General features: G+C 35.4%; 1 protein-coding gene across 1 annotated transcript in view; it reads left to right on the top strand.

The window, feature by feature from the left end:
• WASL (WASP like actin nucleation promoting factor) overlaps positions 1-15,969 on the top strand; it is a 90,578-nt gene that overhangs the window by 35,066 nt on the left and 39,543 nt on the right. The window contains exons 2-3 of the mRNA XM_077122112.1: positions 10,298-10,432; positions 15,680-15,766. Of these exons, the coding sequence (XP_076978227.1) occupies positions 10,298-10,432; positions 15,680-15,766 (222 nt within the window). The remainder of the gene's footprint in view (positions 1-10,297; positions 10,433-15,679; positions 15,767-15,969) is intronic.

The following is a 15,969-nucleotide window of genomic DNA, read 5'->3' as shown; positions in this document are numbered from 1 at the left end:
TGCATATCTCTATGGGAGTGAAAATGTTATTGCCACTACACAGAAATAAGTATGCTATAATTGGAGGAATAGTATATATACCCCCAGTTTTACATCATTATAAATTATAGTAACTAGCTAGCTTTGTGCTTGTCACATAGTAAATGCTCAACAGATATTTAAATGAGTGAATAATTAATAAAATGCCTATGGGGGGGAATTCCCAGGAAAACAGGTTTACGTTCCATATTAAGAATTTTCTAACTGAGCTGCTCAACAGTAAGATCTTTTACCTTGAGTTATGAGTTCCCCATTACAGCAAGCATTCAAGCAAATACTGTGGGATCATCTATTAAGAATTTTATATGAAAGATTCCTACATTGAGATGAGGATTGAATATAGAAAAATCTGTCCTCCTATCATATACTCCATTGACCTTTCAAACCTAAATTATTCATTGGCTTTATGAAATTGCTCAGCCACAGTTTTCTTAAGAGGTGAGGTCAGTGTATGTTAAAAGGTTAAGTGTGGTTTGGCAAAATGAATATGTCGGCATAGAGAGTTGTTCATTTTCTTTAAATACAAAATTTTGTTGCTCTCTATCATTTTCTTACCTTCAGCAGGGGTGGCCCAGGTTTTATGATCTGATACTTGTTTTATTTGGTGGAGTTCTTTTTAAGGAAAAAAATACAAAATTATGTAATTTTATATATTCATTTAGTACAGGAGAAGATATAACAAATACCATAAACATCACAAAATAGCCTATTGCTATTATTATTTATCGCCTGACACCTCTTCCGTACTATTTTTTTTTTGCCCCTACCAATTTTGTTCACATATTCACTGATTGCCTCTTCACATATCTTTAGAAAGGATAAAAAAATCTATGGCTCATGAGCCAAAATCCATATTTATGAAAGCCTACTTTCATAAATGAAGTTTTATTGGAATACAGCCACAATCAGATTGTTTATAGCTACTTTTGGTCATTGTAGTGACAAAGATGAGTAGTTGTGGAAGAGCCCCTTTGACCATAAAACCTAAAATGTTTTACTAACTGGCTCTTTATAGAAAAAGACCCTAGCTCTAGTGTGTTTATTATTGATAATTGTGAAGCTGAAGGAAATTTTGAAACTAATTACTATATAATAGCACATTTGTAATTTCCTTTGTATTGGTTTGCTAAAGCTGCCAGAATGGGTTGACTTTTTCAGTGGGGGGTTATTAGGTTGCAAATTCACAGTTCTAAGGCCATGGAAATGTCCAAATTAAAGCATCAAGAGTAAGATACCTTTTGTGAAGAAAGGCTGCTGGCATCTGTGGGTCCTCCATCACATGGGACTGGCAGTGGTTCCATTCGTACAGTTCGTGCAAAAAAATTGTCAGTTTTCCATGCAGCATTCTGGGGTCCCAACCTTCAGGCAGTAGAACTTTCCATGAATCCTTTGTGGATAGCTCCATTTCCAGTACTGACTTGTCCTAACATAGTGACTAGTTATCTCCCCCCATGGGGCTCTATTCCCTGGGGACTTGTTTTCCAGAAACTTAGAATTTTCCAAATCACCAATTTCTGGTGTCTTTGTACCTAAGAGTTCAGTTCTCATCATATTGTTTTCCTCTCGCATTTTACTGCAACTTCAAGGAGAAGCCAGCCTGCGTTTTCCACATTAAGTCTGGAGATTTCCTCAGCTAGATATCCCAGTTCATCACTTTCAAATTCTCCTTTTCATCCAACACCAGGACTCAATTATTTTTTTTTTCATGGGCAGGCACTGGGAATCGAATCCAGGTCCCCAGCATGGCAGGCAAGAACTCTGCCTGCTGGGCCACTGTGACCCACCCCCAGGACTCAATTTTGCTACATTCTCTGCCACTTTCAAACAAGGATTGCCTTTCTTCCAGTTGGCAATGACAGATTCATTGTTTCTGCTTAAGGCCTCATCAGAATACCTTTAACGTCCATATATCTACCAACAGTCTCTTTGAAGCAATCTAGGCCTTCTCTATCAAGATCCTCACAATTCTTACAGAATCTTCCCCTTACCCATTCATGAAACTATTCTTGCATTTTTGGTATTTGAAAATCACAGTACCTCACTTCTCTGCTACCGAAGTCTGTTTTCAGCTGTACCCTCTTCAAGCATCAGGGTGGCACCCGGACTGTGCCATCTCTGGGGCTCATGGTCTATCTCCCTAGAATAGAGTGGAGTTTTATTACATAGGGTTTTTATTAGGTTACAGATATACAGTACTAAGGCCATGAAAATGGCCAAGTTGAGGGTACAGGAGTGAAATAGCTTCTGTGAGGAAAGGCTGCTGGCATCTGGCATTCATCTGTCACAAAGGAAGGCACATGGCAACATCCTCTGACTCTTGGCTCTCTTTATGGTGTTTTTGCTCAGAGAGTGCTTCTCTGATTCCTCCTCGAGAAGTGTCCATGAAACTTGGTCATAGTATATTCCACCATTAGGAAAAAACAGGCAATGCTTCTTTTAGGACCTTTTCCTTGGAGTCAAAAGTAAGGCCTGTTTGCATCCTCTGGTCCACTAGAGATAGGTTATTGCTGGGTCTGGGCAAATATAGAGATAGTGCGTGCTTCTTGATGGAAGCTAGGAAAGAGTTCCCCCATCTCCCCATAGGACTCATGTGCTACCTCCGTGTGAGGCTTCATGGTAAATCTCCCTCTTCCCCAAGACATATAATGTACATCTGTTTGAAGTTATTCCTTTAATAGAGATCATTTTTTTCTCATGTACAGCAATCTTCTTATTTTCCATCACTTACAAAAAATGAGGAACTTAAATCAAATGAGGAGTAGTAGAAGGATAAAATTATATTAAGGTTATATAGCTGGAGAATCATTTAATGAGTTAGGGCATAAAACGTGACCAATTAGGAACTGAGATGAATCAATGAATACTATACGGTGAATATAAAATGAACAGCTGATTAGGAAATTCATCCATCCCAGACTAATGTGTGATCTTTTACAAATAAATCTACCTGACTATAAAATAAGGGCATTGGATTATATGCTTGATAAAATTTATGGTGGAATGGTATCACATGGTATTTGTCTCTGAGATTTAGGAACACCCAAATCCTACCAGTGACCACAGTCCCCACCTTTTTACTTTCTCATCCCAAACTGTTGCCTAATGCATGGGAAAGTACTTGCAAAATAAAACAGTAGTCTCTTCTTATCAGGGCTTGGGTCTCATCTGCAATGTGAAACTTTGGTGAACAACTCAGGGAATTGTAGGGGACTTCCTTCCCACCCTCACTTCCTGAAAACCCAAACCCACACTTCAGGTTTTGCCTTAATCTAGCTTACTTTGAAAGGGAGAAATGGGGAGAGGGTAGGTGAGACAGGAGAGGAAAGAGAAGAGAAACTCCATTTATGCAGTTCCAGCTAAGCTAGAGGAAAGGGAGAGGCAGAAGAGAGCGAACCCTACCTATTAACCTGTTAACACAGTGTCCTCATCCTTTTACAGATTTGAAACAGTACAGTCTGTAATGAGGTCAATATCCTTCTCACCTTTATTTGGATATGATTATCTATATGATTATCCTTCATGTAGAAAATTAAGGCGTATCGAGTAAGCGTTTGCATTTGTGGTTTTAATTGCTATAATTTCAACTGTTGGCAGATAACACTGAAAGTCTGTGCCACAGAGTAATTGTAGTTTTCTAGATGTATGAATCTAAATTATAGGCACTACATGATGTTATTTTTTGCTGTGACTTAGTGGATGAGTCAAGTTTACTGCCCAGCACATACCTTTTAGTATGTCTTTTGTGTATAAAGTAATTTTTAAGATGATTCCAAAAAAGAAAATGTGTTGGTGATTAAAGTGGGGTCTCAAACTTTTATGATTTGTAGATAAAAATAGAAAACATTGATAACTTAGGTAATTTAAATGAGATGTCCGGTATAAATGGCATGAAGGGGCTAGAACTATCTATCATAGGTCATATATTTTTAGTATTGTAAAACAACCTCCTATATCTGTTATGGATTGCTGCAATAGGTAACACCTCAAAACTTTGTTACGTAAAGCAATATAAATGTATTTTTCACTGTTCTGTGGATTGGCTGGGTGGTTTAGTCAGTTGGTGTCACCTAGGCTCGCTCATGTAGTTATATTCACTGGCAGGTCTAACAGGAGCTGGGCTTAGCAAGAGCAGGTATGATGGCTGAAGCTTTGTTTTCTACAAGCTCTTTCATCCCAAGTTTTAGGGTACCACTTTCAAGAGGGCAAGCCTCAAGTTCCAAGTACTTTTCACGCTTATTACATTTGCCAATGTCCGTGAGTAAAGCAAGTTACATGGCGAAGCCCTGAGTCATTAGTAGGAGGAGGATATACAAGAACTGGGATACAGAGAGGCATCAGGAAACAATACAGGAACAGTATACCACTCTACCACATCTCCAGTCAAGATTTCCAAACTGTTTATAGCCATTTATTCCTCTAAACCACAGAGTTGAGATATGTTTGATGTTACTTTAATATTAAGTCTGTAATTTCATTCCATGCCACTCTTCTATTTCTTATCATCTGTTCCACACAATTCTCAAAACTCCCCTAGCACTTTCCCATGGTAGGATTTTTACTGATATGTCTACCTACGATGTTCTTTCCTCCTCATTTCCTCCCACCTCTTTGCTTATCTGATTCACCTTTTTTCAGTCTTCCTGGATAACATCACTTTTGTGAAGCCTTCCCACACTAGTTGTGTTTTACATTCTTTCCCTTCATAGTATTTGCAATAGTTATTCATTTCTGTCTTCCCCATAGACTGTATGTTTTATGAGGACCGTGTCTGTCAAAAATCATTTTTCCCCAGCCATACTTCCATTCCTGCCCCACCCTCATCTGTCATAGTCCTTTGTACATAGTAGGTGCTCATTTAATATTTGGTGAATGAATATGGCTGGTATAGTAGTCTTCTGAAATAACTTCGAAGGTCTGAAAAGACTATTTGTGTTTGGTCCTTAAGACAGTAGCTATTTTTATCTGGCTCCCATTTTTCTTCACTGTGTGGATTCTCTTTGTTACACATCAAATTTGTACTCCTCCATTCCTCTAGCTTTGCTTTTTAAAATATTAACTATTTCTTGCAAAGTTTTCTAGCTTTACTGTATTCTTCTTAAATCTCTACCTTCTTTTGTTTTTATTTTTTCTGGTTGTTTCTCCTTGTAAAAATTACCAGGTGATAAGAGCCTTCCTTTCCAAAGTGAATTAATTATATGTGCTTTCTTTTCCTGGATAACTTACTGATACTCACCACTTTAGGGTGGCTTGTTCACTGCCAGAGGTATTGTTTTTTTTTTAAACTGTTGGTTTCTGAATTGTGTTTTGAGGCTGCCATTTAACTGAGATATTGTTGTACTTTAATTGTGAGCAATCACTGTAATTAAGTAATTACAAGAAATTCAATCAGCTTTTTTGTCTTTCATTGCTGTTATAATAACTTTTGCAATGTCTAGATTAAATTTTCATATTCAGGATAAAATGGATTGTTTTATGTGAATATCATTAGAGCATCTAGGAACATATTTAAAGTTTAGGTCTTTTATAATGAGAAATTTAGAATAGATTTTTCCAGATTAATTTTTAGGAACTTTGAACCAAATGCATGTACACATACAGACACACACACATATACACATACATACATACATACATCTAAAAACTGGAATATTTCTCCTTAATCTAGGCCAACATGATAAGTAAGTACTTTTTTATACATTCAAATGATTTCTTTTTCCACACTCAGTTTATTCTATATATTTAAAAAATACATTTCCTTTAATAACACTATATTTGTTGGATTCTGAAAATAATAGTTACAGACAGTTATTCAATATTAAGTCATCTAAGTACATGTTAAGAAGCAGTTGTACAAGTAATAACTATTGCCTTTGTAGGTACATGACTGCTAACAGTGAGATTCTGTAAGTCCTAGTATTTATTTTCCAGTCTTTCCTCTGTTATTAGCTAGATCTGTAATCAAAGAAATGCCTATTTTCTTGATACAAAATTCTTATTCTGACTTATTACATAATATGACTTTGAAAATGTGAAAGGAATTTCAACTATAAAATTGCTAGATATTTGTGGTTTAAGTCTGATTCAGGTTGGAGCTCCTTTTAGCAAAGTTCCTATAAATATAGAGGGAGTGAAGGAAGTGGCAGTTTTCTTCATTTTGGGTCAGTGTGGCAGTGGTTAATATATGTACGTGGAAGTAGCAGTTACTGTTGGAAGATAGCCACCTATCTAATAGTCTTAGGGCTAAGGGAGGGGGCTGAGAGTCTACATTTTAGTGAATCATTTTTGCTTTTTCAAAGTTTTTATTTTGAAAAAATTTGTATTTACAGAAAACTTACAAATATAGTGTAAAGAATTGCTGTGTATCCTTCAGCCAGATTTTCCAAACGTTAACATTTTACCCAATTTTTCTTTATATATATATATATATAAATATATATATAAAAGTATTTGTGTATACATGCATTTTGTTTTTTACTGAATCACTGGAGAATAAGTTGCAGAAAAATATTTGAGGGTATATATCCCCAAATCAAGGTCACTCCCTAATACATTATTGTAATAGCATTATCACATTCAGAATGTTATTTTAAAAAGTTTTTACTAGAGGGCAATGAATCATGTAGTATAGGTGGAGTGAAATATAGGTTTGCAAAATTATTTTAGGGAATTACAGTCTATTTAATGGGTAAGAAATCAATACAAACTGTTATTCTACTTTAGTATAAGATTGTGACATAACAGTTAGTTACACAAGATATGCAAAAAAAAGAAAAAGCAGGTAGACATTTCAACCTAGGGAATCAGAGAAATGCTTCTTGCTGGATTGGAATAGTCAATTCGAGAGAGGTGAAGGGCCCTGATAAAGGACAGTGGGAATGAATTCATATCCCATAATGTAACCACCATTTTATTTCTGCCCTTGACAGTGAAAGTTCTGAGGATGAATGTTATTGCAATAACTCAGTACTGAAATATCGGAAATGTATCAAATATCACAAATTCTACTTCAACAAAAATCGATACAATATTTTTTCTTAAATTAACAAAATTAACAAATTTTAACTTTAACCTTATTGGGCTAATAAGAAGGAGATTTATTTTCCTAAGCATTTGTCCTGAGGTTGTCTTTCAATCATGTCTTCTTGATTATGAAAGGCAAGAAGTAGTAAAGACAATTAGCTGTAATTACCTTAAAGAAATGGAAGGAATGTGTTTGAAAACATAATTAAACCACTGTCAATCTAGAGTTTAAGAGATTGTCACTATTTTTATGTTATCTAGCATTTATATTAAATGTTAGTATGTAAGCTATTCTTGCATTCTTGCATTTGCTGTAATTATTCTAAATTAATCAAGACCTTATAAATATCGAGTTATCCAGTAATATTTATGTTATACATATAAATTATCTAAATTATATAAATTAATCAATTATAAAATGCTATGATATGTAATTTTCAGACTTTGCCAGTTTAAGATAAGAAGGAATGAAATATACATATATAGACAAAAGAACTCTTCACTGGATGAGTTTATATCATATGTTGTGCTGGCAGGATTCTAAATTGGTTAATAAATGAAGTTAAAAGAAAGCCTTAGATTATACCTAGTTAAGTAGATGACAGAGTACTAATTATTATTTATAGCCTTTGTTATTACATACCTGGAAGTCACAATAGATTAAGTTTCAGTTAACTTTTAGCAGCTAGGAATTATAAAATACAATGCTGTCAGAAAAATCATTAACTTATGTATACCTAATCTTTGAAATTAAATTAGTTTACATTTCTTCTACTATTTGTATACCTAATCTTTGAAATTAAATTAGTTTACATTTCTTCTACTATTTGTATACCTAATCTTTGAAATTAAATTAGTTTACATTTCTTCTACTAAGCTTCTTGTAATATACATTTTTAACATCTATTAATTTAACATTAAAAGGTGACCCTTTTTCATCTACTATTCTGGGGCTTTATATAAAATAAGTGCATTTGGCACTATCATTTATAAAATGATATAAATCTGTAATCAATTACATATAAATCTATTGTTTTCCTGTAGTCAATTGGCACATATACTAAAAATTTAATGTTTTGACCCCTTTGATTTACACCAAGATGAAAGACAGTGAGTAAATTAAAATAATTTTTGACATTTCACAATCAATTTCTACCATTAAAATATATGGAGGAGAAGGATACATAGATTACTAAAGCGATACTAGTGATAAGAACAGAAAAAAATATATTTATAACTTCTATTCATGAATTTGGATAAAACAGTAAAATAAAATATGCTGCTGCTGATGTGTCCAGATAGTTAATGCTAAATATCTCAAAACAGTGAGCATAGACCTATCTTTACTTCTTTGAGTAAAATACTTCTCACTGAATAATGATTCAAATATAATAATGATCATAACTGAATATTTAACACCAAGGCCACTGACCAACAAGGAGAAGCACCATGAATTCTTTCCTGCTAAGCAAGATAGAATTAAATCTGCTATCTGTAGTTATTTTGTATAACTAAAAGGATCCACATAGTTTTCTACTCAGTGGAACTACTTAGGGATGAATCACCAAGATAGCATTTTTATGTAAAATTAGATTATTTTAAATGAAGTTGTATACGAGGCAAATTTTCCCCAAATTCCTCACGGTAGTCATAAACTGGTCAACGTTCCCATTTGAAGTGTGGGGGGTGCTTGGCTATTTGTACCGACAGCTATCAACAACACAAATTCTCAATTAGTAATCAAATTTCCTGACTGTATTTGAAAAGATACAGAGATATATAAAATAATCCAGAAATAAAATATCTCAATTGATCATATATAAACAGAATATTATAATGCTGCTTACTAAAAACATAAGATATCAGTATTGAATAAATAAATTTTTTCTTAAATGGTAAAAAAAAAAGAAAACCTCAGAGTGCAGGCCACGATGGCTCAGTGGCAGAGTTCTTGCCTGCCATGCCAGAGACCCAGGTTCAGTTCCTGGTGCCTGCCCATTTAAAAATAAAAAGAAAGCCTTAGAAAGGGCTGTTCCCCTCTGTTCCTACCACCGTCTTATCCTATTGTTCCTGGTTTCTTTGATAGACCTAAAACTTGTGGATTTCAGTAACACCCTGTTTCCTTCTAGCAGCCCTTTTACCAAACCCACTTGTCTGGATTAGAGAGCTTGGTTTCTTCAGTTGGTCCTATTTCTTCACCTCCACAAGAGGAGCTGAGTGCTGTCATTTTGGGTTGCGTGAAGATGTCTTAATATCAGATGTTGCTGTTTCAATTCTGGAAGTACCTCTTCTAATTTCAGCAACTACTGTTGTTTCCTAATCTCGATAATATTACAGTTTGTAAATACAAACACCCCTAGATTTCTAGTATTTGCTGTTTATTTGTATCCTTAATTTCTATTGCTAATAAGAACTTTTGTTCTTTATATTTTTATGTTTTTTGAACATTTTAATTAAAAACTAGGAGAAAAGCTTTAAAGGGCGTTCATTCACTATTATGTCCTATTATGAACTATAAAGGAAAAATTCAAATGTACTCTGCCCTTTTAAAATTAACTTCATTTAAAATAGTTGTCAATGTTTCAATCTTCACATTTTCAAAATGCTACTTTGAGATTTACATTCAAAGAATTACTATAAAAATGACAATAATTACAATTACTTGGCCATGAGATATAGCATTTATTGGGCATGGTCTGTGACACTGCTAAGCAGATTACCTATGTTATTTTATTTAACTCAATCTTAATTTTAGGACGTGTACACTATTTATTATCAATATTTTATAAACAAAGACGGTGGTTTTAAGGAAAGTATGGTGTTGTGCCTAAAATCATACAGGTAGCAAGTCAGATTTGGTAGAGTCAGGATTTAAATGCAAATCTGACTCTGTACCTAAGCTCTTAACTCTGTATTTGCTTATGTAATAAATCAGCAACAAATTAGTATATTAGTTCCTATCCTGGAATTGAAAAGGAGAGGAAACAGATTTTTTGTGCCCTCTGCCAAATTTATTCTTGAGGCTGACAAAAATTTTGACCTTTTTTTCAAAATCTTAACAAACTGCATGTCCTAGCAACTTGGGATGAAATGTTGTCTATGAAATGTGAAAGAATAATTATGTCTGTTTATTGTGTAATTTCGTGTAAAAAAAAATGGACTAATTTATATCCTGTAGTATTCCACTGGAATTTTGTATCATTTTAAATTCAATGACTATAAATTTTATAATTTACAGACTATGTCTTCAGCAGTGGTACAGTTATATGCAGCAGATCGGAACTGTATGTGGTCAAAGAAGTGCAGTGGTGTTGCTTGTCTAGTTAAGGACAATCCACAGAGATCTTATTTTTTAAGAATATTTGACATCAAGGTAAGTTTTGTTTTGCTTTCCCTTTAAATTATAAGTTTTCTGCCCCAGTTATAATTTAATATAGATTTGTTTTTTTAAAAAAGTACATTCATTATGTAATACTTAAATTAGCATGAAGAAACAGAAGCTTGATTTTAGCTTTTTAAGTATGAACATTGTGACCAAATGGGAACATGGCCTAAAATGGAGCATTAATAACTCCCTATTTTATCTTTCAAAAGCCACCAATCATTAGCGCTATTTTTAATTATGCCTTTGGGTCTTAGGCTTTCCTCATATTCTCTCCTTTTCTTGTATACTCCTTTATTTCACCCTGCCCTTTGCACACTAGCCATACAAATTCTTTTCAGAGAACAACTATTTTTAGCTTGATATCTACTGTTATAATTTATATTAGCCCTGGTTTAAAGCATGGTACAATATCTATAATAATGTATTTTCTACCCATTTTTCTTATATCATTTTGCCAATCTGTATCTTTTAGTTGATGAGTTCAGTCCATTAATGGTCAAAGTTATTACTGTAAAAGCAGTTCTTGAATCTACCATCTTATCCTTTAGTTTGTATTTGTTAGATCTGTATATTTTTTTACTTTCTCTCTCTCTTTTTATCTTTTAAATTACCTTTCTGGTACTCTTCAATTCTGTACCTCCACTGCCCCCACCCCCGCCCAGACCTCCCTCCCCTGTCTTTTTCACCTGGCAGGATTCCCTTTAATATTTCTTATAATGGCATGTTTCTTGTTGACTAGTTCTCTCAGTCTTTGTTTTTCTTTGAAGATTTTAATCTCTCCCTCAGTTTTGATGGACAACTTGGCTGGATAAAGAATTCTTAGCTGGAAGCCTTTCTTATTCAGGATCTTAAATATACCACTACCTTCTAGCTCCATGGTGCCTTGGTTGAGTAGTCTGAACTCAGTCTTTTCCCTTGTAGGTTATAGACTGCTTTTCTCATGCTGCTTTAGGACTTTCTGCTTCTCTTCAATATTTTGACAGTTTGATTAGTATGTGTCTTGAATTTGGCCTGTTTGGATTTATTCTGTTTAGGGTTCATTGGGCCTCTTTGATTTGCATATTTATGACTTCTATAAGGGTTAGGAAGTTTCCCCTATTATATCTTCAAGTAGTAACCTTCCCAGCCCTTTAATCTTTTTTCTGGGACACCAATGATTCTTATATTTGTCTGCCATTTGTTGTCCGTCATTTCCCTAAGATCCAGTTCCATTTTTTTCCGTCTTTCTTGCCATTTGTTCTTTAGTGTGCTCTAGTTCAGTTTTTCTGTTTTCTAGCTCATTTATTCTTCCTTCTGCTTCTTCAAATCTGCTATTGTGTGTCCCTAGTATATTTCTTATTTGGTCTACTACATCTTTCATCTCTATCAGATCTGCTATTTTTCTATTTAGTCTTTAGAATTCTTCTTTATGCTCTTCTAGTGTCTTCCTGATATCCTTTATTTCTTTATAAATATCCATGAGTAGTTGTTCTATATTCTGTGTCCCTTCCAGTATTTTGATTTGGTCATTTGACTGGACCATTTCTGCTTGGATCTTCATGTGCTTTGTGGTTTTCTTTTATATTCGAGGCATTTGATTATCTTAATAAGGTTATTTTGTAAGTTGGTTTCCTTCATTTGTCTAAAGTTGTATATTTACCTGTATTTACTTGGTAGTTCCCCACTAAAAAAGGACTGGATCTCATGGGATACACAATTCTACATAAAGGTCTTTTAAAAGCTAGGCAGGGGTACATGGGTAGTTCAGTGACAGAATACCCATCTGCTACATGGGAGACCTGGGCTTGAGTCCTGGCCCATAAGCCCCCACCCTCACCTCCCCAAAAAATAAAATAAGAAAATATATGAAAATAATACTAATGTTCTAGTTTGTAAGCTGCGAGAATGCGATATACCAGAAATGGAACAGCTTTTAAAAAGAAGAATATATTAAGTTGCGAAGTTACATGTTCTAAGGCTGTGAAAATGTCCAAATTAAAGCTTGGCTATGAAAATGTCCAATCTAAGGCATCCAAGGAAAGATACCTTGTTTCAAGAAGGCCAGTAATATTCAGGGTTTCTCTCTCAGCTGGAAAGGCCCCTCGCAGTGTCTGCTAGCTTTCTCTCCAGCAGTCTTCAGTGACTTCCCTAGGGCTCTGTCATTTCTGGTGGCTCTAAAGCTTTCTCCAAAATGATTCCCTCTTAAAGGAAGCATCCCCATCTTGAATGGGTAGAGACACATCTCCATGGAAACAATCAAAAACCTCCCAGCACCATTGAATGAGGATTAAAGAACTTGGCTTTTTTGGGGTACACAACAGATTCAAACTGACACAAATAATAAAAACATGCCTCAGCAATAGCAGGCCCTGAGATCAGAAGGAGACACTGAAGATACATTGGGATGAACTCAGACTCATGCCCACAAAAGGGAGAGAAAATAAAAACAATAATAGTAAATAAACACTTAAAAATCAATAAAAATAGAAACAGAAATAAATAATATAATAACAAAACATAGAAAAAATATATTCAAAAAAGAAAAACAGACAGATAGGGAGTTGCCAGACAGCACTTACCACTTCTTTCACTTACCTCCTCAGAAGGTGATGCTCCTAATGTGCCTCCTCCCCAACTACAGTGGCCTCCTCCCCAACTGCAGTGGCCTCTGGGAAAATGGCTTGCACGGTGGGGGCTGCTCCCAGGGCACAGCAGCAGGATGGGGGAGCTGACAGTAGTGCCCAGGAATAGCTGATTGCAATGCCCAGTGAATCTGCTGTTCACATGACTCAACAGGACAGCCATTTGCAGTGCCCAGCCATGCAACTGCCTCCAGTACCTGGGAGTACAGCTCTTTGCAGCTGGATGGTTAGACAGTACTCTGGGCTTCCCACTGGCACTGCTGGCTATGAAACTGCACGGGGAGGTTTCTCCCGCCAGCAGCAGGGGCAGGCTGGAGTGGAGGGACAGCCAGTGCCCTCAGATCCACACTTCCCACGTGCTGCTGTCCGCCCACAGTGGAGGTCACTGCCAGTCAGACCTACCCTGCTCTCCCCATCTTGATCTCCCTGCCTCTCTCTTCCCTATGAAATATTAAAGACCTTCTTCTATTATTGCAGACTCAGGCATTTTTTTCCCTGTCCCCTGTCTTGTTCTACAGAGCAACCTACCCCACTCTGCCATCTTTCCAGAAATCATACCCATTTTTCTTTATGTTACTTTTCAACAAGATACATTCAGATTTTTAGTGTTCTATGTCCTTCACTCTAAATCATGAATTCACTGTGTCCTAATTTGGATGCCCTTTGTCAGCGATTCATCTTTATAGTTACCATAAAAGTAATTATTTTGCTGAAGTGAAGTCTGTGTTATTTCTTTTGAAACCTTTCCATAGTTAAGCCATTTTTAAATGTGGCAAGAAATATAATTGAATCATAATTACAGAAACCAAGCAAAAGAAAATCAAAAGCTAGCCTTGAACTTGCTGACCATATTTACTCTGGCTGTAATCAACCTTTCTTATGTCTCTGGGCCTTAACTTCTTTACTTGTAAAATAGGATAACCATCTGTGTGTGTTGCACTGTTTGCCTGAGATTAAAATATGAAACTTAGGGCGGGCCACGGTGGCTCAGCAGGCAGGAATGCTTGCCTGCGATGCCAGAGAACCCGGGTTCGATTCCCGGTGCCTGCCCATGTAAAAATAAAAAATATGAAACTTAAAGTACTGCACTTTAAAATGAACACTTCTTAACATCCATTTCTTCTTATCCCAAGACAGGTGAGAGATGTGACATATTCTTATACTAATGGTGATTTACCATGCAGTGATACTGGGGGATGGGAAACACATGCTGTGGTAGTGAGGTTCAGGTGTCAACTTTACCAGGTGAAGATGCCTAGTTCTATTGCTGTGGACATGAGTCCATTGCATGTGAAGCTCCTCTGTTGCTGATTACATCTGCAGTCATCTAGGGGAGTGCCTGCTGCAATGAATGATGTTTGACTTAATTGGCTGGATGCTTAAATGAGAGAGAGCTCAATGCAGCACAGCCCAAGCAGCTCAGCATATCTCATCTCTGCACTCACAGCTCAGCCCAGATCTTTGGAGATGCAGAAAGGAATCGCCCTGGGGAAAACTGTTGGAACCCAGAGGCCTGGAGAGAAGGCAAGCAGAGATTGCCCTGTGCCTTCTTTTTTAAGAGAGAACTTCAGATGAAAGTTAGCTGCCTTTCCTCTGAAGGGATTATATGTTTTTAGCTAAATAAATCCCCTTTTATTAAAAGCTAATCCATCTCTGGCGTGTTGTATTCTGTCAGCTCTCGCAGACTAAAACTCATGCATAGTTTGAAAGAGATTCCTAGTGCTTTGATCTGTTTCTTATCACCACTGTGAAGCACTGTTTAGAAATGGAATATACATGTAACTCTATTGAGAAAAAAAGGAACTCTGTTACCATGTTCATAATGTATGTACCTAGTATCTTTATAATATTTAAAATTGTCATGTGTCAGACCTTGCATTTCAGAATAGGACTGTGATTATGTGTCGTTAACCACTCATTTCCAGTTATTGATAACCACTGCTAAACACTTGCAAATATCCCCCTAGATATTAAATGTATTTTTTATACTTTGGGCATAGGTATGGCAACCTTCCATGGCTCTTCTGTCCATTGTTTAACCTTGGTGGGCTTTATTCATCAATCTCTTTCTGAAGTAGTTTATTCTACTTATACCAATGTTTAATTAGGAGGCCACCCTACAAAAGTTAGAAATTCAGAAGTTATTAATGAGCTTCTACAGAACTGAGGAAAAGAGCATGAAATATTCCAAATATCCCTGTAATATTTGATAGCAAATATTCTAAATATTGCTTATTGGACTATGCATTGGTAATCAGCACATTTACAAAAGTATCCTTCTTCTTCTGCACACCATTGATGATCTAGTAATTTCTAATTACATGTTTGACCAGATTATTTGGGAATGATTAACTAACGATATTATATCTTAGCATACTAAATTAAACTTACTTGGTATGTAGGTTTTATAAAAGAAACTTTATCCAGTGTTTACTGTTTTATTAAGAAGTTATAGATAAAATTAGGTTATATGTTACTGACATGTTCTACATTTATATATATGTATATGAAAGCTACCGTTAATATAAACTACTCCATTAATATGAGCTATTTGCTTTGCTTCATTCCTAGAGATGATCTTTTTGATAAATTCTTATTTCTTACCTTTTTCTAGGATGGGAAACTATTGTGGGAACAAGAGCTCTACTATAATTTTGTGTATAATAGTCCTAGAGGATATTTTCATACCTTTGCTGGAGATGTAAGTCATATTTTCCTTTATTGCCCTACTTAGTGTAATTGCTTTTACATTTGTCCATGATGTGTAAATATTGTATGAAATAGAAATAATTATTTTACTTATAAAAGTTTTTCAAATATCTTATAGCTACATAAGAAGAGATGGGTAAGGTTTTAAGGGGAAAAATGCTTTCAAAGAATAATGTAAATGTAGTTTGCTATTAT

This window comes from Tamandua tetradactyla, chromosome 1 (genome assembly GCF_023851605.1).
Source record: "Tamandua tetradactyla isolate mTamTet1 chromosome 1, mTamTet1.pri, whole genome shotgun sequence".
Taxonomy (NCBI): domain Eukaryota; kingdom Metazoa; phylum Chordata; class Mammalia; order Pilosa; family Myrmecophagidae; genus Tamandua; species Tamandua tetradactyla.
Note: the sequence above shows the minus strand (reverse complement) of the source record. Positions and strands in the feature narration are given on the sequence as shown.